The 25,045-nt window shown below is 39.5% G+C and overlaps 2 protein-coding genes across 2 annotated transcripts in view; one reads left to right on the forward strand and one right to left on the reverse strand.

The window, feature by feature from the left end:
• PPAT (phosphoribosyl pyrophosphate amidotransferase) overlaps positions 1-10,686 on the reverse strand; it is a 67,332-nt gene extending 56,646 nt beyond the window's left edge. The window contains exon 1 of the mRNA XM_070948815.1: positions 10,415-10,686. Within this exon, the coding sequence (XP_070804916.1) occupies positions 10,415-10,542 (128 nt within the window). The 5' untranslated portion in view covers positions 10,543-10,686. The remainder of the gene's footprint in view (positions 1-10,414) is intronic.
• Positions 10,687-11,502: 816 nt separating this feature from the next.
• Positions 11,503-24,835, forward strand: PAICS (phosphoribosylaminoimidazole carboxylase and phosphoribosylaminoimidazolesuccinocarboxamide synthase). Its single transcript, XM_070948817.1, has 9 exons — positions 11,503-11,762; positions 16,092-16,289; positions 18,945-19,123; positions 20,808-20,987; positions 21,088-21,201; positions 22,193-22,276; positions 22,369-22,552; positions 22,712-22,870; positions 24,322-24,835. The coding sequence occupies exons 1-9, from the start codon at positions 11,744-11,746 to the stop codon at positions 24,486-24,488; spliced, it is 1,284 nt and encodes a 427-aa protein (XP_070804918.1). The 5' UTR covers positions 11,503-11,743; the 3' UTR covers positions 24,489-24,835.
• The last annotated feature ends 210 nt before the right edge of the window (positions 24,836-25,045 follow it).

Here is a 25,045-nt window from a genome sequence, read left to right on the forward strand (position 1 = left end):
TCAGCTGTACTTTTGAAGCTGTTTTTCAGCCCCAACACGAGCAAAGCGGTCTTCCGTGCTTTGCCTGCTTTTCTAATTGCTGCTCCCTCCGACAATCAGCTGTGCTTTAGAAGCACAGCCTCAACCTCAAAACCGACGAGTGAACTAATGTGCTGAAGCTGACGCCCCAACAAGCCCCAACCTCAAAACCAGCGAGCAAACTAATGTGCTGGGACTAGCCAGATGAACACCTGGTAAGCAGAATTTTCCTCCCCAAAAACTAAGGTGCATCTTATACTCCAAAAAATATGGTAAATTAACCTATGAACAAATTTATCCATCTTGCACCCCAATTTTTAATAGCACATTGCCAATAACTATTTACTGTCTTTTTTAAAGAGATGCTTACCGAAGTTATCACAGACCCAATACCACTGAGGGTCAAGAGGAAATTCTCTGAAGAAGGTAACGATTTTTCACCGTATCACTGAGTAGATGTACACGAGATATAAGATAATAACAAATTGCTGAGGCAATCCATTCATTTGTATTGTATTTGTTGTTTTGGAATTTATGGGAACTGAAAAGAGCCTCTGCATTCTGTGTGTGAAGGTTCCATGAAAGCTACTGTGAAGAGATAAGCAACCCAATGTGCATTTCAAAATACAAGTAATCCTTGACTTATGACCACAATTGAGAACAGAATTTCTGTTGCCAAGCAAGGTGGTCGTTAAGTGAGTTGTTCTTGATTTTATGACCTTTTTGGCCATGGTTGTTAAGTAAATTCCTGTGGTTGTTAAATGAATCTTGCAGACATTAAGTAAATTGGCATCTATCATTGACTTTGGAAGCTGTCTGAGAAGGTCATAAATGACAATCACGTGAGTCTTAGACGCTGTAACCATTGTTAACTACATACCGGTTGCCAAGTGTCCAAATTTTGACCTTGTGACCCTGGGGATGCTGCTGTGGCAGTCCTTAAGAGGACCATGTTTAAGTCATTTTTTTTTCAGTGGTGTTACAACTTTCACCATCGCTAAATGAATGGTTGTTAGCTCAAGGACTACCTGGAAGAAACTGTTGTGTGTTTACTTGCCCAAACTGCATAAAATAACACTAACGTCCACTACTTCTCTACAGAGATTATGGAGGCAGAACTCATGCAATTATATTTGGATGGATTCATGAGTATAAACAAGCATTTTTTTCAGGGATTATTCCTGGTTCACTAGCAGGGATCTGACTTAGTACCAGTAGGCAGGTCTTCCTTTCCTCCAGGAGGGAGGGAGGGAGGGAGGGAAGGAAGGAAGGAAGGAAGGAAGGAAGGAAGGAAGGAAGGAAGGAAGGAAAAAAGACTACTCCAGGGTACAATATCTCTTTGGGAATTCCACTAGTATCCGCCAGACACCTTGTATCTTTTTTAATGGATATTGTAATGAAAAAAAAACCCACTGGAATCCATGCAGCCTTTAGCAGTCTATATTTTTTTTAAAAAAAATATCTGAACCCAATAGTATTACCCTATAATCCAGTGAGCCTCCCTATTCAGTTAAAAGACATACACATAAATTGCAAGGAGAAACTTTAGCAGTTTGCCTTCTCCTGACTTGGTGCTTTCATCATGACAATTTACAATATGTTCCCAAAATTTTGAATGTGCTCCAGCTCTCTGTTGTTCAGAGAGATCACTTTTTGTTTGCAGAGATATAAAAATTTTCTTTAGGGCAAAAATTCCAAAGATTGGATAAATGCTCCAAGCAAATCAGTGCAGTCTGTATGGATGGATGGGTGGGTAGGTAGGTAGGTAGATAGAAAGAAAGAAGATACATAGCTAGATAGCAGGAGATGGAGACCGACAGACAGATAACAGAAGATGATAGATGATATATAGATAAATAATAGACATTAGAATAAATCAGTGTATTAATTTATTGACAAAGCTAAATAAATAATCTCTGAAACTACTTTTCTCCCACAGAACCGTTACCTATTCAATTTAAGAAAAGCATGTCAGAAAATACAACAGTGCAATCACAAATATGTGTACCTGAGGGCTTGGAGTCTGTTATCAAAAACCGAACAACATTTTTAGAGAGATTTTACAAGCAGGAAGAGATGCAGGATGTCAGAAGGAAACCACTGGACACTGCCCTTCCCCCTCTGCAACAGGTTTGTTTAATATTTTTACTTTATTAAAGATGTTGGGCAAAGAGGGCAAATAAATGAATTGCTGAAATGTCCAATAGAATAGAGTTAAGTTCAACTTTCAGTAACTTCAAAGACCTGCTATGAAACAGATAGTAAAATGTGCCCCAAGATATAAATATGTAATCTTATACTTACAGGGAAATAAAAACCCACTGACTCAAGGTGGCTTATGTGTTAAGTGGAAATATAATCAGACAAAGAAATGACGTATAAAAATATCCATTGCTCATTTAATTCTCCTAGAAATAGAACTGTTTTAGTCTGCTAAGCAAAAGAAACTAGCAAATAACTCAGTCACAGAGTCTATATGAATCAGGGACCACAAGACATGTGGTCTAATAAAAGAAGATGCTATGATAGCCCAGCCATTATTTTAGGAAAAAAAAACATAGGACTGAATTATGTAAGCTATTTTTCACTGGAGAAAATTTTTATTGTTTTCAAATCTGAAAATGTCCTCTCCTCTCAATTTTGCAGCAAGTTTTCATTTTAAAAGTTGTTTTTTAACTACAAAGCTATTTAACTACATTTTATTTGTTCTAAATGCTTTTTAAAAATGGATTTCATGAGTCCCTCTCCCAATGTTGTGCTTTAGTATTATTGGTTACAAAACAACATACTATTTTTTAAGAACAATGGATGTTGCTAATAAGAATTAGAGACATTTATCCAAGCAATTTAAGTACTGAATTGACAATGAATCTGCCGCTTTTTTTCCTCCTCAAATAAATTGTTTATTTAAAACAGGGGTGCCAAAAATGTGACATGGGACATCCCTTCAGATACTTAAAGTAGTCCTTGGTGCTCTCTGAGCTTCCTTGTTTTCTTGTGCACGTTTCATTACCCTAACTAGCACTGATGATTTACTTACTGGTAGTTAGGGTAATAAAATGTCTGCAAGAAAGCAGGGAAGATAGGAGTCTATGAGCTATGGTTAGCTCATGTTAGTATATGTTTGTTGAATGCTATACCCTGTATTTTGCTTTGGGAAGTTGGGGGGGGGGAGGGTTGGGGAGGGAGAGGGAAGGGGAAAATATTTGTAAAATTCTTTAAAACATTTTAATAAAAAAAAAATGTCTGCAAGAAAACAAGCAAGCTCAGAGAACATCAAGGATCCTGCGCCGAGGTGGCGCAGTGGTTAGGGTGCAGTGCTGCAGCTACTTCAGCTGACTGCTAGTTCAGCAGATCAGCGGGTCAAATCTCACCGGCTCTAGGTTGACTCAGCCTTCCATTTTTCCGAGGTGGGTAAAATGAGGACCCAGATTGTTGGGGGCAATATGCTATTTAGTATACTGTCTTTGGTGTAAGCCGCCCAGTCTTCGGAGAGTGGGCAGCATAGAAATATGAAAAATAAATAAATAAATAAATAAATTTCCACCTTGAGCTATAAATCTTTTTCTTTTTTTCTTTTTCTTTCTTTCTTTCTTTCTTTTTTCTTTCTTTCTTTCTTTTTTCTTTCTTTCCTTCCTTCCTTCCTTCCTTCTCTTTTCTTTCTTTTTCCTTCCTTCCTTCCTTCCTTCCTTCCTTCCTTCCTTCCTTCCTTCCTTCCTTCCTTTTCTTACTTATTTATTTGTCCAATTTATATGCTGCCCTTCTCCGTAGACTCAGGGCGGCTTACAATGCATTAGAGCAATAGTCTGCATACTTTTAGTATATACCTGCTTATTAGGGCTTGCGCCCCCCCCAATGGTGTTGTTCTATACAAAGCTGCCTTATTGCCCCCACAATCCGGGTCCTCAATTTACCTACCTCAAAAGGATGGAAGGCTGAGTCAACCTTGAGCCTGGTGAGATTTGAACTCGCACTAATTGCAGAGAGCTGGCAGCTAAGTGCTAGCACTTAACAGCACTTAGTCTGCTGCACCACGGAGGCTCTTAAAAGTACTCATTTTACCTGTTAACCTAGTTAACACACCCAGTTGGTTGGGATTGGGGGCTAGCTAAGCGTGGTTTTCTTCTTGGAAATGTCTCACAGCCAAACTAGGTAACATCACCAGTTTACCATATGTTTGGTAATGAAATACTTTCCAGGAAAAAAAAAAACACCCTCAGCAAACACCAAGATCTAACATTTCAAACCCTGAGCTATGCATGTTCTCCAGTGGTGGGTTGCTACCAGTTTGCGAACCGGTAGCAGTGGTGGCAGAAGGCTATGCCCACCTGCCCAGACGTCATCAAATAGGAAAGGTAAATGAAACCCACCACCAGGGTGGATTTGATTTAAATCAAGTTGATTTAAATCACAATTTAAATCATGATTTAAATCACTAGTAAAAAGGCTTGATGTTGACTCACCGATAGTCCCAGTGTTGCAGAATATACAGCCTCATGCTACATAACTGAGCTCCATTTCATGCTGAATAAACTAAATTATTTATGTATCTTAAACAGAAAACTATCTTACGATAGATTTTTACCCCAAAAGTTTTTTATTAAAATAAATTCGATAAAAAAATCTGATTTTTTTTTAAAAATCCGATTTAAATAAAAAAAATCCTATTTAAATCAAAAAAATCTGATTTTTTTTGATTTTTTTAAAAAAATCATTGATTTTTATCCACCCTGCCCACCACTGATGTTCTCCATTACTGACACCCCACTCAAAACAGGAAAAGACATGCATTAAGTTTGTTAAAAGAAGCATGATGTTGCTTATCAAATATGCTTTAAAACCTGAGGTTACTTTCGTTTAACATTATTTTCTGTGTACTCCATTTAAGCTTAATCTTCTCCTGCTGCATAAATTGAACTGCTAAGCGGTTAACTTAATGACAGGTATTCCAGATTTGACTTCCTATTCCAGATAAGAAGTCCTTATTCTATTAGTCTTGTAGAGGCTACTTCTGGTTAATTGATAAGCAGATCTTCATTGAGCAAACAAGAGACTTTGATCACCATAAGCAGCTTCAATTCATTAGATCAGTGGCCCCCAACCTTTTGGGCACCAGGGACCGGTTCTGTGGAGAGGATTTTCCGTGAACCAGAGGGCGCATGTTTTCGTGTGCTGCCTGCATTCTGTGGATGGGGCTTTGCTTCTTTGCGTGGCCCTGTTTCTGGCATGCCATGGACCGGTGCCGGTCCATGGACTGGGGGCTGGGGACTCGTAGGGTAGGGTAGGGTAGGGTAGGGTAGGGTAGGGTAGAGTAGAGATGGATACAGTTTACATTCTAAGTACCGTATCCTTAGCCTTTATTTGGTATTATAAAGAAACAAAACAATCTTATTCATTTTCCATTCCAAGGGAAACCAACTACTTATTTTGAAATAATGCTGATCCCAGTAGAAAATTAGGCCTACCAAAATCTTGCACTACTGTCCCAACAGATCCTTTACACAATGGACTTTTCTTAGTCACAATTTTCAGGGCTACAGTAGACTTAATAAGCTAAACAAATGCAAATCAGGCTTGGAAATTATCTTCCATTTCAAGACATTCACAAAGGTCAGATAGGATTACTTTAAATCAGTATTTTAAAATGTTAATGTTACTATTTTTTTTTCTTGTGGAGGTATAATAAACCATGTTGCAAATATTTTTTTTTTGAACGAACAAGTTGGGGAACAAATCTCTGTAAGTAACATTAACATTAAGAGCCTTGATAGTACAAGGGTTTAGTGCACCCTGTTATTAACACAGCTGCCTGCAATTTCTGCTGGTTCGAATCTCTCCAAGGCTCAAGGTTGACTCAGCCTTCCATCCTTTCTAAGGTAGGTGAAATGAGGACCCAGTTTGTGGGGGCAATAAGCTGACTTTGTATAAAAATATACAAAAGAATGAAGGCTATTGCTTAAAGCATTGTAAGCCGCCCTGAGTCTCCGGAGAAGGGCGGCATATAAATCAAATTAAAAAAAAAAAAAAAAAAAAAAAGTGAACAGAGGGAAAAAATGATTTTTCAAACAGACTAGATACATTTTGTAAAAACATGAGAAATCTTTTGAGAAGATGTTACTTTGTTATTTTTCAACAATGTGAGGAAAGTAAAAACATTTGAAGCCATAGCACTAAGGCCATGATTAAAAAAGTATGAACTTTCCCTTTTTTTCTTGTAAAAAAATATGTCCCGTTCCAAAGAAATCTTAACCATGCTGACTAACTGCTAAACTATTCTGATTGGGAAAATGTAAAATTACATTCAGAACCTCCCACAATCTGTGACCATCCTATTCTTGCCAAAATGCAGTATTTCTCAAAATGAAGTATCTTCTAGAAAAAGATTAACAAACCTAAAACTTGTTCCAAATGTTACAGAACAGTTTGGGTCAAGGACTTCCATGACGTTTTTTCATATATTGATTAACGCAGACTAATTGCCCGAACAAGATTAATAATAATATGGTCTTGCTTATACTTTATTGAGAATTCCAGTTTTAAAACTATTCAAGAGTAATTTGAATAACTATTCAGAGTAGTCCAGAATACCTAAGTGCATTAGAAGAGGAAAGATTCATGTGAAAGAAATCTCATGATTGTTAATTCAGCCTATAAAAGTTAGAAAAAGGGAAAAAAGTATAGTTCTCAAGAAATTAGTCTCATGACATAGATTTTAAATATATTTAGGGCATAATTTACATAGGGCACACATTTTATTTTTTTAGCATCATTCACATTGATGGGAGATTTTGAGGGTTAAAGCACCACATAAGTTAGAGCCATTTTAAATTACCTGAAAAGTACGCTTCAGATTGGGGTGGGCTGCTGGGGGTTCGGTAGGGTTTGGGTAATCTTCTAGTCAAGGATCACCGGGGTTCAAAGAACCCCCAAATGCCACCCCTGTCTGGCCACGCCAACCCCGCCCCTCCCAGGAGTCTCCACGCAGCCCACTCATCATTCCAAGTAAGTGCAGGGGCTGCACGGTCTGGGAGGGCAAAAAATGGGCCTACCGGAGCTTCCGGAAGTTCGGAAACAAGCCTGTTTCCGGCCTCCGGATCCCCGGGGAAGCTGTTTTCGCCCTCCTGGAAGCCTGAGAAAAGCCTCCAGAGCCTGGGGAGGGCAAAAAACGCTCCCCCGCCATGGTGCAGGCGGCTGACTAGACCACACCCACCCAGCAATGGGACAGCGAACCCGTTGCTAAAAGATCTGAAGCCCACCCCTGCTTCAGATAGAAAATTCCATATACATACACAGGAAGGAATTATTTTATGTATCTATGCAAAATATTCCCTAAGCTTTATCTCCAAATGAATCATATGAAATACTCCCAAATTCTGCTAATAGGCACAATATATATATAGTTAAAATAGTTCTGTGTTTATCTGTATCTCTGTCTGTCTGTCTGTCTATCTATTTTAGTGTTATTATCCTTCTCTTATAACATGCTATAATTCATGTCAATACGCTGTCAAAACTTAGAAATACTAAACATAGGCTTCATTTGTGCCTTGGCTTTTTTTGCCATATAATTTTATAAAGGTAGTTTTTGCTTAACAATGATAATTGGGACTGTAATTTCCATTGCTAAATGATGTGATCATAAAGTTCAATGTCATGTGACATATCCCTTAATAATGGTAGTTCCAGCAGTCCCCGGTTGCCGTCATTAAGTGAATCATCATGGGTTGTTAGTGAGGACCTCATTTGGTTGAGATTTCCAACTTCTTGCCAGCTGTTGCTGTTGCTATGTGACTGCAGGGAAGCTGCAAGGGCCAGGATTTCAGTCATAAATACCACTCATTTCATGCTAACGTAGGTTTAAATGTCTACTGAATCAGTGGTCATTAACCAAAAACTACCTGTAATGCCTCCATCAACTTTTACCAATCCTCTGTGTTCCATGTGTTGGGACAATGACTTTTCCAGCTGAATTTTTTTTGGGGGGGGGGCATATATCTTTAATTTAGATTAACAACCAAGTTTTATTGATATATTACATCCTGGTGTATTTTCCCACCTGCATTGTTACAAGAGGCGAAAGTGTTCAGAATTTATATAGTTCTATGTTCAAACTGACTCATCAGGGTGTTTCAAGAGTGATGAGAAAGAAGCCAGAATCATTGTTAAAATTACCTTACTTTCCTCAACCATAACTAAATATTACCTACTATGAATTTAGCTCTGTGTGTAGTAAGTCTTTACAGTTAGTTGAAAATGGAAAGTTAAAAACAGGAAACCAGTTGCTCTGCTGTCTGTGCCTGCATAGAGCTAAACGAACAATTTTAATGTTAACCCACCAATTTATGTATCATATGTACTATGAGCAGGGATAGCTACTCTGTATATAACCTGACAAGTTGATACTTTAAAGTGTTACTATCAAAGCAGGAGCAGAACTTTAAGAGTAAGTTAACATCGGGGATGGGAGGAAGAAAGTTTCCTGAGATGGAAAATCAGGTCTGTCACTAAGGTGATATGATTTCTTTAGAGTTGCAAATGTAGGGGTGTGATTGAAGAGTGAATGTTTTGTTACTGCAATGTAATATTATTATTTTTTTACCAAGAAGGTGACTGTTATGTCTTAAGTATCTCTGTCTGTGCAGTCTAGGGAGTTTTTAAAATATTTATTTAGCGTATGGCAAATACATGGACTTATAGTAGTTCAAATGTTAATGTCCAGTCCATTCAGCCATTAAAGGACAGGATGCTCTATGTTGAAAAAAAATCAGACATTGGGCCGGTGTAAGCTCTTGATGGACATTGGACACAATGTGGTGGATATTTTGTCAAGGAGCACCACAGTCATTGAGGGGTAGAGACAAGATCTCACTTAAACAATAAGTAAATCCTGGAGACATGTGCCACATAGTCCTTTGCATCATTATTCAAGAACCCAACTTAGCATGGCTACTTCCCAAGAAATAGCAATAGCACTTAGACTTATATATCTCTTCACCATGCTTTGCAGCCCTCTCTAAGCAGTTTACAGAGTCAGCCTATTGCCCCCAACAATCTGGGCCCTCATTTTACCCACCTCGGAAGGATAGAAGGCCGAGTCAACCTTCAACCTGGTGAGATTCAAACTGCCAAATTTGCAGGCGGACTGCAGTCAGCAGAAGTTAGCCTGCAGTACTGCATTCTAACCACTGGATGGGCACAAACTTAGAGAAAGCACATCCTTAGAGCACCTCCTGTTAAAAGGGTTGAGAATTGTGGTTTCTATTTGGCTCAGCAGCCCCAATCCTCTAAGTGAGGAGGAAGAGGTAACCAGAGAGCAAACTGATGCAAGATGAATCTAGAAATGTATCACTCCACGAAGAAACGCATACAGTCGAAGTTTTAGCAGGCAAGAGAAACAAGGATAAAGAGATGTAGACCAGCCTGATGATGCTCTCTACCTATGTTGGATTAAAATTATCAACATCCCCAGCCAGCAGTGTCAAGAAATTTGAAAAAGGCATTGGATTAGATAGATAAAGCCAATATAAAATAAAGCACAGATATGAAGTAAATAAGATGTGTTTGCAAACAAGGAACTTTCTACTGAGAGGATGGGCAAGTGAGGGTGAGGTTGTATCTTGTTGAAGGTTTCTGGGTAGAGTAGGCAAAACAAACATATTGCAGCAGGAAAGGATTATGGGCAGAGTCTGGAAGGGGTGGCTCTGTTGCCAAACAAACCCATGCAGTGCCTTTACCCAAATTTTGTTTTTACACTTTGCTACAGCTAAATGCAAGAGCAAAGCAGTTTACCAAGGCTGATTTGTGTCCAATACTCTACAGCGGGACTCTTCAGATAGCTAGACCCATAGCCAAGCCAAGGGAAGAGGACCATGGTGTTACTGGGCCATCCCAATTCAGGCACCGAGATACAGAGTTTCAAGCAAGTTTGAGGCTCTCCAAGAAGTAAACTTTGTAAACTTTGAACAGGATGACCTCTGGAAGTTTGAGGAAGGGTTAAGGATGTTTTGTAACAATCGGAGTTGCCCTTTAATCTTACCTACACGGCATGCTCATTTTTTATTTTTTTATTTTTTTTTTTGGAATCAGGGACAGAACTGCAGGAGCCAAACAGGAAGACCTCAGGGTGCCAATTCTACACAAGGATCTTATGCATGCGCAGAGTGCAAATATGTATATGGAGGGGAGGGGGGGATTTTACATGCATCCTAAGCACGTGCCTTAGTTGTTATCGGAGCAAGACCGCACCGAACCAACGCCGGCTTCACACTCGTAAATCCCACCGCATTCCTCCCAGTTTACTCCCCCTTCGCAAGGCCGGAGGGGCTCAGGGCCTTCCCGTCCAAGACGCCCTTCCCCTCGGGGGGGGAATCCCCCACCCCACTCCCCGGATTCCTACCTGTGCTGCAACCCCACCAGCCCCAGCGTGATCACATGGGGCACATCCAGCTCGGTGGGCCACAAGCCGGCGGCGAGGCAGCCGAAGACGCCGCATTCTTCCCCGATGCCCAGCTCCTCGAATTCCATGCTTCGCGAGGCCAACACGTGTGTGCGTGTGTGTATGTGTGTGTGCGCGCGCGCGCGGATGCTACCCGCAGAGCTGCTCCCGGTTGCTTGTACGCTTGAGGAGCCGCCGCCGCCTGAGTTTGTGGGAAAGGAGGAGGAGGAGGAGGAGGAGGCGGGCGGTTGCAACGCCAGCGCCCCTGATTCCCACCCGCTTTATTTACATACATACATACACACTCACTCACATGGGGAGGGGGGCGGGCGGCCCGGTTGTTTTCTGGGCGAAGGAAGCGCCGCCTGCGGGGGAGTCGCGCTCCCCGAGTCGGGGGTGGCGGAGGCGGGGTAGAAAGGGACGCAACAAGCGCCCTTCTGCCGACCGCTTTCTTTGCAACCTTTGGACGAAACTTCTAACTTGCAACTGAACTTTTCTCCTCCCTCATTCTTTTCATGTGCTCTCACCCGCGTATTAAAATTTGGTGTGTCGTTGTTGTTTTAAACTCTTTGCACTTTGGGGTCGGGTCTCGTGGGGGTGGATGGATAACAGTTCTGGGCTGAGGGCGGCCCTCTTTTTGAGGGAAGCGAAAAGTGGGGAGGGGGCTGAGCCTTTGGCGCCAAACAGCCTCGGGCCTGGGACGCAGAGGGAGCGAAAAATCCTGGGGAACGGCGCGAAGTTGAGGGAGCAACTTCGCTTCCCACGTTCCTGTGAACAGCGCTGCCCAGAGAGTGGAGTGGGTGGGGGGGGGGTTTGGTTAGGCGGAGGGGCGGAGGTGGAAGCGCCTCGCAGATTGGAAGGCCGAGGTAGCCGAACCACCTTCCTCCCTCTTCCTTTCCCGCCGCACTCTCCCCCCCCTCCCCTCCCCAGGTCGTTGGGAGGAAGAATGCGCCCGGGGTGGTGCGCTTTGGGGCGCCACCCTAGCGCGCCAGCCGCGGCCATTGGTGGGCTCGGCGGTTTATAATCTCCACCCTCCGCTTCGCCGGCCCCTTCCGCCGCTGCCCCTTCTTCTTCTTACGCGGCCCCGCCGCCAGTTCTTCGGCACCCCCGAGAGTGTTCTGCGTCTGTCTCCCCTCCACCATCCTCCCTCCTTCTTCTCGGAAAGCGCGCGGGGTTTTCCTGGCAGGTGGCGTCGCGCTGCGCTTTCTCCTCTTCACCTGTGTTGGGCTTTTTCTACTTTTTCTTTTTTTTTTCTTTTAGGCGTCCAGGACCTCCGCTCCCTTCGCTGCCATGCCTCCGATACATTCAGGTGAGTGGCTTCGGCTTCGGCTCCGCGGGAAAGGAGAAGCACCGCTGGCCGCTGTGCGCGCCAGGTGGGGCGCCTGAGGGAGCCGCCGCCGCCGCTTCTTCTTCTCCTCCTCCTCCTTCTCCGCCCTTGGAGAGTTTCGCCTTTGGAAGGCTGCCGGAGTTCGAAAGAAGTAACTCTTCTTTTTGTGTGTGTGTGTTTGTGTGGAAAAAGTGAACTCTGGAGGTTCCCCGTCCTGAGAATGGCGGACAGAGATTGCGTTGCACGCAACCATCTGCCTTCTTGTATGTGGAGTCCTAGATAAAGAGGCGCGGGTCAATAATAATAATAATAATTATAATTATAATATATATTATAATATATATTATATATATATATATATAATATTATTATATATAATATAATATTATTATTAATAATAATATTATATATAATATAATATTATTATTATTATTATTATTAATATTAATAATAATAATAATAATAATAATAATAATAATAATAATAATAATAATAATAATTAGGATTCCCTTCCTGCCCGTGGTGCAGAGATCTACCTTTATCTCTGCCAGGAAGGGGTAGAAGGGAATCCTTTTTTTAAAAAAAAAAATTTTGACCTGCATCTCTTATCTAGGACTCCATGAATGGTTCCAATGGGATAACCCTCCAGGTGGCCTCAGCAACTCTTTAAAACAGAGGTCTTCAAACTTGGCAGGTTTTAAGACTTGTGGACTTTAACTCCCAGAATTCTCCAGCCAGCTATGCTGGCTGGAGAGTTCTGGGAGTTGAAGTCCACAAGTCTTAAAGCTGGCTGGAGAATTCTAGGCATTGAAGTCCACAAGTCTTAAAGCTGCCAAGTTTGAAGACCTCTGCTCTAAAAGGATGCAAATGACCAGCTGAGTGCAGGGTACAAGAACATGGGGAAGTTAAGGGCTTGTTATCTCCTTTGGAAGGAGATATAAATCCTTCCATTCCCCACCATTCAGTCAGGGCTGAAGAAGCTTCTTGGATGAGACTGGAATGACCAAGAAAGAAAGAAAGGCAGGCCAGTTGCCTCCTGAAAAAAGCACCTTTGGGACTTCCAATATGATTGCATTGCAATGTGGGAGCTTCATTCAAGTGGGAACTTTATCACTTGAGACTTTCAAGAGAAGATTGGACTGCCATTTGTCAGAAATGGTGTAGGGGCTCCTGTTGGGGGTGGGGGTTGGACTAGATGACCTATAAGGTCCCTTCCAACTCTGTTATCTGTGTGCAATGCAGTCTCTGTCTGCCATTCTCAGGTTGGGATCCGTAGGCCTACGCTGCCTGGAGACGCTGGCAGTTACGGTCTCCTAATTTGGGAGTTTAAGCCATTCTGAAAATTTGGCTGTTGAACACAAAAGACATTTGTATTTTGCTTCAGCTGTTTACTTTCCTGTGTTTGGTCTCAGCTAGAAGGGGATATGAATTAAGCCATCCAAATATTTGAGATGGGAAAGATGTGCTGAATTCCTGATTTGGGTTCTGGATTGAATGTATTATGCAGATTGGAGGGAAACTGCCGTGTGCAGGTAGTCCTCGATTTACAACCATTCATTGAGTGACCAGAGTTACAACAGAACTGGAAAGTGACTTATGGCCATTTTTCACACTTATGACCGTTGCAGGATCCCCGCGGTCACGTGATTTACATTGGGATGCTTGACAACTGGTTCATATTTATGACGTTTGCAGTGTCCTGGTGTCACGTGATTGGGTTACTAATTTAACAACTGCAGTGATTCGCTTAACAGATGTGGAAAGAAAAGTCATAAAGTGGGGCAAAACTCACTTTACAATTTTTTCCCTTAGCAACATAAATTCTGGGCTCAACTGTGGATGTAAGTCGAGGACTACCTGTATTTTATATTCACTCAAGAGGTGATTGGTGCTTCTGCCTCTACTGTTCATTAGCTATCTAATTTGTTATACCATATTCAGGACCCAATAGGCAAAGTTTTTGTTGGACTTTTCCTTTGAAATTCTGAAAATTTTACAGCCTGATAGTCTCCCATTAGCAGTATAATTCGGATCACCTGCAATATATATGCGGGATCTATCAGAACAACCGAATTTGGTTCTCTTATGCATATTCTCCCAGTATCAGACTTCGTATGTATCACTTTAAGATTTGGATGGACAGCTTCTCAGAAGACTGGAGAAATCTTTGTGAAGATTTCCAACATCTACATTAAAGCAATATCTTAGTCAATTCAAAGTTCACAATATTTTGCAAATCTTTGAGATGTCTAGGTAATATTGTTAAGTAAGCTGCTAAAAAAAGATAAATGGAGTTAGGGAGGAAAGGTTGGATTGACAACATATCAGAAATCTGTCCAGAGATTTAAAATGTAATAAGGAAGGAAATGATGTTCAAGTTAGGTTTTTTTCCTTCGTACTCATAACTAGTTTTTTACATAAAATCTAGTTATTGCTCATAACTATCACAATCTTTAGTAAAACACATAGATATCTCTAAACCTGTTTATATTTGTTTTCCTAAAATTATCACTGGAAGATTCCATTATATATATAATTGCTATCGTTGCTTTTTAAACTTTTATTTTTACAGGAAACACTTAGTGGTTGCAGAAATGAGTGATCTATTAAGTATTCTAGATGTACTATCTGGATATAAATCCTCATATATAAAAAAATATATTTTTTTTTAATGAACCCATTGTTACCTAGCTCTATATGACTAAGGATAATTCTGTAGAAATCCTAAAGGGGACAATGAATGTAAACTTGCAATCAACTTTCACCAAAGCATCAATAATAAGTTCGCATTACAGAGTGGTGTTTTATTTATGAATTACTCTTTTCATCATTTTATGGGCAGTAATAATTTTATGTCTTTATTTTGGAAGGAAGAGTTTTGTTAAGTGTGGCTACTCAAGAAACTAGTTAAATTCAAGTTATCATGCAAAATATTACCCACTTCATCTTGAAATGTTTATATTGTTGCCCTCTTGGGCCTGTCTATTACAAATTATTTGTGCATTTAGAGCTCTATCTTACTGCTGTCTTGCTAGCAAATAATAGTCATTAAAGGAATAACATTTGAGTCAAGAGAAAAGGGCGAGGCAAAGATGCTTAAGTTCCCTACTACGCCATTCTCACTCCTTTACTCACAACTGGCAAATTTAGTGCTCCTTAGCATAGGGGGTTATTCTAAGACTCTGAGGGCTTTTTGTGATCCCCAGAACTATAGATGATTATGGCTCCTGAAAATTAGTAGCAGTTGCCCAGGACTTTGGGGTGATATTAAAAACTATAGTGTAAGCTCTAAACTAGATTTAACTCAGTTTAAGAACAAAACTGAGTTAAGCTTAAGCAAAGCTTAAGAACTCCCTTTTTTCAAGAACAGCTCTGTATAAACCCTGAAATGCGAAGAGAGGCCCCACATCAATAAAAGCTTATGGCAGTTCAACATCTTAAGACATGTGAGGTTGAATGTCTTCTTGCCTTAAATCAATCAAGGGTGGCCCCCTAAAATGCCCTTGCAAGAAGAGTACAACTTACAGTGATTACAGCCATGTTTGCTTGGTTCAAAGGAAAAAGAGTTGAGATTTCATGTTGAAGGAAAGAGATAACTGGTATACAGAAGTCACAGTTCAATGGGTGAAGTGCCCTTGTGTAAATAGAAGAAATTTAGCAGATATTCTCATTTTGCCCCGAACCAGGGCAAAAAGTTAAAGATTAATATAGACTTATTTTTCTTCATAAGTGTATGTGGAGAATTAACACAGCTTGGAAAGTGAACAGACAGCACAAGAAAAGTATAGAAGGGTTGCTCTGCATGGCTATCTGGATTATTTAGTAAATTGCATTCAGCAATCCATTTGTTACCATAGGAACTAAAAAGACTTCAACTCTTGTTTCCTTCTCAGCAGGCTTCTTTTAGTGCGCAATGGTTCTCTTTCTCTCTTTTCCCCCCTCTTATCAGTTAAAAGCAACACCAAAACAAGCTTACAACACTCACAGCTCATGCTAAGACATAGTGTGTCTTTTTTTGGGGGGGGAAATGGCTAAGTTTGACACAAGAACACATTCTGAGAATAAAGACATGACCAAACGAAACAAGGCATTTGGTGAACAAAATGAATGACTAGTGGTCTTTGATATTCAAACAAAGTGTTAAATTGCAGACAGAAGAATGCTCCCCAAATTTAAGATGCCCTAAATAAAGTAGAAATTTCTTAGTAAACATGCACAAGTTTGTTCTGTAAACTTTTTAAAATTCAGTGCCTTGTTTTCATTTATGTTCATGATGTAAAAATATCTCCCTTCCCCCAATTATTTCTCCAGAACTTAAACTGGGCAAAAAAGTAAATGAGGGAAAAACAAAAGAAGTTTACGAATTGCCAAATTACCCAGGATGTGTCCTGCTGCAATCAAAAGACCAAATAACTGCTGGAAATGCAGCTAGAAAGAACATCATGGAAGGGAAAGCTGCAATCTCAAATACAACAACATCTTGTGTGTTCCAATTGCTTCAAGAATCTGGTAGGTGGTGGAAAAATTAACCCTCGTGCAGGAGAGTAACCCTGTATATAAAGCAATAATGTCCTCATTATATGGAAACTTTTTGCTATAGGAAACTTGCATGGTATTTTTTCTTGGTTTTATTATAATTAAGAGATCTTGTGACTATATACTGAAGGAGCATAGAACTTTCAAGAACACAACAGTAATACTCTTTTCACATTAAAAAAAATACAAGTTAGTTTCTCCATAGATGAGTCATATTAAATATTTGTCCATTATATCATTAAGTAACATTGACAGCCATTGGAAGAAGATATTGGAGAGTTAAGCAGCGGAATTTAACATATACTTCCAAATGGATTGGTGAGGAAAACATGTTTTAAGTGCTTATTATTGGCTGTTTTAAACTTAAATTGGGTTTTCCAAATTTATAGCCCTAGTCAGGTAATAACATTTTGATGTAACACAAATTGGAAGGATCAGAGTATTTAGTAAAAGTGGAGATAATAATTCCTGGCTTGCTACTGCGTAGAGAAGACAATAGAGCATAACATATTCTATCAATTCAATTATTCCATCACTGCATGAACACAATCTCTGTTCAAGGGGATTTTTTTCTACTATCTACTGTAACAGCTGTTGGAAGGGCACTGAATCTGGCTAAAGAAGAGGCATTTTTGAATTTTGGGATCGTTACATGGCTGGTTGTAGAAGATGTTAGAGGTTTTTTCTGGGTAAGGCCGAGAAGTTGACTTGCAGCTCTAAATCACTGGCCCCTTTTTGAGATCACTTAGAGGACATTCATAGCCCATCAAGCCCATAATTCCTGAAAACAAGACCTGGTTATGTTCTATGTAAAAACTTTGAAAAAGTGTATTAGTACCACCTAATACTATTACATATGCATTTTCCTGACACTGCATCTATTTATTCATTTATTTATATCCCACCTTTGTTATTCTTACAAATAACTCAAGGTGGCAAACATCCAACATACCCTCCTACTCCTATTTTCCCCACAACAAAACTTTGTGAGGCAAATTGGACTGAGAGACAGAGAGACTGGCTTAAGGTCAACCAGCTGGTTTTCATGGCTAATCGAGGACTTGAATTCATGGTCTTTTGCTATGATTTCTTACGATCTATGCTGTGATTTTTTCCCCCTCCTATTTACTTTGCACAAGCTTTAATAACTTGGTTTAAAACCCTTAAGGGTGAGTTGTTAGAATTTTTACCTCTTCAGCCATGAAAGTTAACATTTGCTTGAAATTATAATCCTTGCATTGTGTGTCAAAAATTGCATATCAAAGTCTTGCAGGCTACTGATTACCAAAAACAGATTTGCATCAGTTTATTACGTTGTACTTCCAAACCTTGCCTCACATTAGTATGTTATGAAGAAATGTTCCTTTGAGTAAATTGAAGGATTAAAAATTAACACGATGGAATCCTTTCTTGTGTTCCAACTTTTTCCCCCATTGCAACATTTTATATTCTGTGGTAAACCTCTAGATTACTAGTGCCTTTCTGCCTCATTAACAAATAAAAGTGCAATTAGCACAAAAAGTGAAAAAAATATCTATGGCCACTGATTTTGGGTATCCATTCATGTCTATTCATTCATCTCTTTTTGTATGACTAATATAGTTTTGGTAATAGGACTGCATTTCCTTAAAAAAGTGAAGTTTCCTTTCAGGCATGCTTTCTGCTGATTTCATGAAGCTATTAAAATTGTTTCATTGCATCAGAATGGATGTTACTTGTTTTTAACTTTGTAGTCTAATCTGTACTCCTGTGGTTCTTTGAAGTTCTCTCACAGTCAAATGCCAACCAGACCTGACTCTGCTTAGTTTTGGAGCTTTGACAAGATCATAAAGATACTGCACGATTGGTAGTGAATGAGCAAATAATAGATTTCCCCACAGCATGAAATCAAATACTAACACATAAATAATAATAATATTTTTTTTAAAAAATAGATTAAAAAACCAGCAATTATCATATGGAGGAGGCAAATTGAAAAATATAATAGGCTGGATCATTTAAGACATAGAAAAAGTGAGATTTTTTCCCAGCTGGACATCTAGAAATTGTCAACACTGTTCTTGGCAAGTTGATTAACATTAGTGTTTATAATAATTGATTAAAATCATGTGGCTGAGGACTGACTTAAACCTTTTTAAAATCCAAGACTAGCTGTGCTATTAGATTGGAAAAACACTTTTTCCTTTCTTAAACCCACCTAAAGTTAGAAAAGTTCCTCTTTATAGTTTTAAGTTCAGGAAATCATGCCATTAGATCTTTATGGAAGTTTTTAAAATTAAATTATGCTCTACTATGTCTCTAAATCCAAGCTGATATATTTTTAAAAAGTTTTAGTCACCTTGCCACTCTTGGTTTATAAAATCTTCCCAGCCTGATCTAATAAAAGCAATTCCTATTATGTAAGTTTGAAATTAATAGATTGCTTAGATATAGGTGAAATATCCTGTTTAGGATTTTCATAAAAAGCAGTAAGTTTTTCTGATCTGGATGAAGATCCCAGATCTCTGTTTTCTGTTTTTGCCCTAAAATGGCTCACTCCTTGTTTCTGTTTTAGAATGTAGGTTGCATATTTTACTTATTAGCAATTGAGATACAGAAGTCTGTTTTGATTATAATTTTTTATTACAGGCATCAAAACTGCTTTTGTGAGAAAATGCAGCGAAACCGCATTTATGGCTGCTCACTGCGAAATGATTCCGATTGAATGGGTTTGTAGGAGAATCGCCACTGGTTCCTTTCTGAAGAGAAATCCTGGTGTTGAAGAGGGCTACAAATTTTATCCACCTAAAATTGAGATGTTTTATAAGGTAGGTTACATGAAATGGAGTTGACAGTTTTGCATAATTTAACAATTATCACCTCCTTGAAAGCTTGAACCTCAAGCTAATTATGTGCTTCAGTTAAACATCCTAATCCAAGCCTTCCAAAATCAATTCCTCTCCCCCCAAATACTGTCACTCAGTACTGATAGAATTTTGCAGTATGTACATGATCCAGTGGTGGGATTCAAATAATTTTAACAACTGGTTCTCTGCCCTAATAATTGGCTGGGTGGGTGTGGCCATGGTGGGCATGGCCAGGGTGTGTGACAGGCAGCACTCGGCCTCCTTGCACCCCCCTAGAAGCAAAAACAGGCCACTGGGAGGGCGCACCGCCCCCCTCCGTGCCCGGTTTTGGGCCTAGGAGGCCTCCCTGAAGCCTCCTGGGCACAAAAACAGGCTGCTGGGATGGTGCACTGTCCCCCGTCCCCCGTAAGTGGCTCCCAGGGCCTAGGACTTACCTGGGAGCCAAAATGGGGCGCGTGGGGACTCCTGGAAGGGGAGGGGTGGGGCCAGCCAGCAATTTTAACTACCGGTTCACCCGACCCGGCTGAATCCCACCACTGATGTGATCCTTAAAAGCAGTTTTGATTCTTAGACACTATTATATATTTTAAAAAACTATTTTTAATTGTTAAAAAAATCCTTTGTATTCATGCCCAAGATGATAATCATAGATATCATGTCAATTAGAAAAGTCTGTGTTTGGGTACAAGTAGTCCTCAACTTACAAACTATTCATTGAGCAACTGTTTGAAGTTACAACACCACTGAAAAAAAGGACTTGTAACTTGTGCTTATGACAGCATCCCCAAACCTGAGAGCTTGGCAATTGGCATGGAGTTACTATGGTTGCAATGTCCCAGAGTCATGTGAAGTCCATTTGCAAACTTCCTAGTCAGATTCTGACCAGCAAAGTCAAGGAGGAAAAAAACTGTGGCAAAAAAACCGGTAATATTGGGTGTAATTCACTTAACCGCCTTGTTTAGCAACAAAAATTCTGGTCCTAGTTGTGATCGTAAGTTGAGAACTGCCTGTAATAACTTCAAAAATGTTTGTTTGTGTTGAATGAAAACTCAAGATAGGCAACTTATTTTTCAGTCTGAGAGCATTTTCTCTTTAGACCTCTGGCAGGAATGACCTCTTTCTAGTCTGGCCATCTGCACTATCTGTCAGAGGAGGCCACAAGAGAGCAAGTAGCATCACACATCATCATATCATTCTGCAAACAATTCTCAGATTACATCATTTGAAACAGCGGCCTCTTGTACCCAAACCTTTTGGGCCCCAGGGACTGGTTCTGTGGAGAAATATTTTTCCGTGGGCCAGAGGGTTTTGCATACTGCCTGCATCACATGGACGGGGCTTTGCTTATTTCCATGGCCTGGTTCTGGCAATGCTGCAACCCGGTGACAGTCCACGGACAGGAGGTTGGGTCCCCCTGATTTTAAAGAAGTTATGCATAGCATTATAGTGGTGTCTACTGGTTATATAAAGCAGGAAAGAAGAGTTATCAGAAAGGCCCATCCACCCAAAACGATTACTTACAGAACTACCCTCAACTAAATGTGCAGTAAAAACTGTTGCTTGCTTCTGTGTGGAATGGAGAAGTTGAACTTTATCGCTAATGAAGATATCAATTATTCCAGCAAAATCTCACTTTTCATCACAGGATGATGCAGCAAATGATCCACAGTGGTCTGAAGAGCAAATTATTGAAGTTAAGTTTAAGCTTGCTGGCCTTGAAATTGGACAAACAGAAGTAGACATCATGGCTCAGTCCACCCGAGCTATTTTTGAAATACTTGAAAAAGCATGGCAGCCCCAGAATTGTACGCTGGTGGATTTGAAAGTACGTACATTTGTATTTTAGATCTTGGCTTTTAAAATAACGGATGAAGTTATTAAATTCAACTAAACTTTCCTTTCTTGTGTCATGTTTCCATTTTTAGGTTGAGTTTGGTGTTAATGTAGCCACGAAAGAAATTGTCCTTGCTGATGTCATTGATAATGATTCTTGGAGGCTGTGGCCATCTGGAGATAGAAAACAACAAAAGGACAAACAGGTAATTCTGTTTTCAGTGCACATTCTGAAAATAAGCCAATATTGCAATTTTACAAGGTGTATGTATCTGTACTGTGTGAAACCTGCTTCTGTTCTCCTTAGATTCTGGGTTTGTTTCTTCATGTGAAACAAGATGGGAAAGAAAATGGGGGAAAGCCAAATTCTACAGTTAAAATTGGAAAATTATTAAGTTATCTTTCCTTCTGCTGTTTGTCTTGTGATAGACATTTCAAGTATCCAAAAATAAAATCCCTAATTACATTTCAATTAAAATAGTGAAAGATATATAGAAAACATTATGCATGTTAACTTAGACTTTTCTATTTAATTATAGTTCTGGCAATGATAATGCACATTTTTAGATAATGGCTATTAATACCTATATATTCTAACTGTAAGAGGAAATGGGTGAATGCAAAATTCATATTCCAAAAATAGTTTACTTCATAATGAGCTATGAAAAGCCTCCTTCAGATATGCTGTTGAGTCTGGGGCTACTATGTGATGTAAACACATATTGATATTATATATTAAACATTACTTACAGCATAGTGAAGCATGATTTTATTAACCCTATAAGCATAAATTACTCTATCTGACTTGATATAGGAGATAAGCATATGGCCTTGCCTCTGAGTGATAGGTAAAACTTTGGAAGTTTCAAGAAACGAATTGGAAAGACATCAACAATTTATAAATCACTTTATTGGTTCTTACATTGGACTTCTGGGTTAAAGCCAGATTATAAATGTATGTATGGACTTGTCATTAATTATAGTATTGGTAGTTTACTTAGGTATGAGGTAGGTCAGGGATGTCAAATTGGTGGCCCGTAGGCCAAATGTGTCACGCGCAGGCCACACCCACCACAGCTCCGTGAAGGGAGAAACATCATGTGACGGCAACGTGACATGGCGAGTTTGACACCGGTGAGGTAAGTGAATCTTTTGCATTTTATATGTAATCTTTTGTTCTTTTGTGTGTGCTTTTAGTCTTACCGTGACCTCAAAGAAGTGACACCTGAAGCACTGCAAGTGGTGAAAAGAAACTTTGAATGGGTGGCTGAAAGAGTGGAGGTACTGAAATCATCTATGAGATACGGGTATGGATAATCCATATCATTGTTTTCCGTACTTCTAAATTGTCTTTTGATCTTCTTTTCTATTAGCTGTTATTGAAACCACAAACGACACAAGGCAGAGTAGTTGTCCTCATGGGTTCCACTTCTGATCTTAGTCACTGTGAAAAAATTAAAAAGGCATGTGGCAATTATGGTGTGCCTTGTGAATTACGAGTGACCTCTGCTCACAAAGGACCAGATGAAACACTGAGGATCAAAGCTGAATATGAAGGTACTTAACTCAAATTTGTCTAAATTGTCTATTTTAGTGAACTATTGTTTAAATTCAATCTCAAAATAATTCCCGTTTTAAAAAATGAAAATGAATATAGAATCTGGTTTAGGTGAGCATGTTTCTATCACATTGATAGGTTTTTGTTTGTGTTTTCAGGGGATGGGATTCCCACAGTGTTCGTTGCAGTGGCTGGGAGAAGCAATGGCTTGGGACCCGTGTTATCCGGAAACACTGCTTATCCAGTTGTCAATTGTCCTCCTCTCTCAGCTGATTGGGGTGCCCAGGATATATGGTCATCCCTGAGAATGCCTACTGGTAAGATTTATCATTTAACACTTTGAACCAATTATTTTTTGGGAGATAGTACATACTTGAAAATAAAGACATAATCTTACTACCGTGTTTCCCCGAAAATAAGCCCTGACTTATATTTTTTTGAACCCTGAAATAAGTGCTTGGCCTTATTGCCATGCGCTCAAAAGCTGATTGGGCTTATTATCAGGGGATGTCTTATTTGGAGAGAAACAGGGCATCAGCTGTAGTTCTGTTCAAAATAATGATAGTTAGAATAAATGAATGCCTTGATTCTAAATTTACTATTTCTATATACATATAGAAATAAACACACAGAGGTGTTTATGGTCAAAGGCAGTATTTCATAAGATTTGCAGTAGTGAGACACATACACCCCTTGTGAATAAAATGATTTCATTGCAGTTAAGGTTCTGTAAGACATGAATACACCCATTTACTGTATCTATTTAACCTCCTTCATACTTTCCTGGGTTATGCTTACCTTTGTCAGCATTATGGCTAGACTGGTTATTTTTAGCTTTTCTCTCATCACCCAACAAAGATGTTTGCATTAAAGATAAAAGATAGAAATGGTGATAACTCACCAACACCTACAGGTAGGATTCAGCTTACAACTACGGTTGAAACCAGACCTTACATCGCTGAGTGATGTGGTCATTCAGTGAGCCATGCCTGATTCTATCTTTTTTGCCCTGGTTGTTAAGCAAATCAGTAAGCAATTCCAGCTTCCCCCATTACACCTTGGATTGTTGGGAGCCTTCCTGTGATCACATGATCCTGGGATGCTGCAAACATAAATTCATGCCAGTTGGCAAGTCCTGAATGTTGATCATTTGACTACAGGCGCGCTGCAATGGGTTGTGATTGTGAGGACAGTCATAAGTTCAGTTTTTGTCATTTTGAATGGTCATTAAATAAATGGTTGTAAGTTGGGGACTACCTGTGTACTCTCAGACTGTCTGAAATGTTGAATCTCCCAGTTACCACACGATGGCAAGCAGGGGACTCCACGGGCTTAGTTATTTCTCGGCACTTGGTCCACTGAGGGGGATGCACAGATAAAGAAGTGTTTTGAGCACACTTGCTTGTGCAAGTTTCATGCAGCATGGGGCGGGTGGGGGGTGGGTGTTGCTGCCAAACTTTATCTGGGGTTTGTTCACACTTAGCTCGCACAACCCTGGTGCAGACTTGTCCAAAGAAGGAACATGCTCTGTTAAACCCTGTAAACATTAACTTTCAAAAAAGTTGTGCTTCTTCTGTAACTTGAACAAGTGTCAGTTCTGAAGAGAATTTTGGTATCTTGTCTTCCACATTCATCTGAAATGTTCTGTATGAATTGCTAAATATTCTGTATTACGTATCGGTTTTTCTTGGCTCACTAAAGATTATCTAGTGGTAATACTATTACAATCACACATTTTAAAAATTAAAATTGTCTTGCTTTTTAACAGGTCTTGGATGTTCCACAATTCTTTCACCTGAAGCTGCTGCCCAATTTGCTGCTCAGATTTTTGGGTTGAATGACCACTGTGTATGGGCCAAACTACGATCCAACATTCTGAATACATGGATCTCCCTAAAACAGGCTGACAAAAAGATGAGAGAATATACTTTATAGATGAATTCTTAAACCACCGTTTCATTTCACCTTCCAGAATTGGATGGCATATCATTCCTAGTATAAGTATTAATGGGAAACTGTTCCTAATCTATTTTATGATAAAGAGTGTACAGGTGCCCTCTTGTGTTCTAAGATATTGTAGACAACTAATCTTGTATTTTCTAGCACAGTGTAACTTGAAAGCAGAGTTATGTGCATTGAGGTAGAATATATCTTACTGACCCCATCATGACTGGTTATTAAAGAGAAATATTACCTGTGTTGACTTGTAACCCTGTACAGAATATGCCCATATGGTGATTCTCCTGAAATTTATATTAAAGCTTATCAGTGCCATTAATAAATGGACCAGTTTGTTTTTGTTCTAGAATGTGGCCCACCATGAAATCAAATATAGGACAAGTTATTCAAGATGTTAAAATATTTTTTTGTGTGGAATGTTCTTATAATTAGGAACGTTCTATAATTAACTTTAAATACTTTTTAAATGCTTTTTCTATAATTAACTTTAAATACTTTTTAAATGCTTTTTCTATAATTAACTTTAAATACAA

Source organism: Pituophis catenifer, unplaced genomic scaffold (assembly GCF_029215685.1).
Source record: "Pituophis catenifer annectens isolate HBS135680 unplaced genomic scaffold, rPitCat1.0.hap2 SCAF_8, whole genome shotgun sequence".
NCBI classification, from domain to species: domain Eukaryota; kingdom Metazoa; phylum Chordata; class Lepidosauria; order Squamata; family Colubridae; genus Pituophis; species Pituophis catenifer.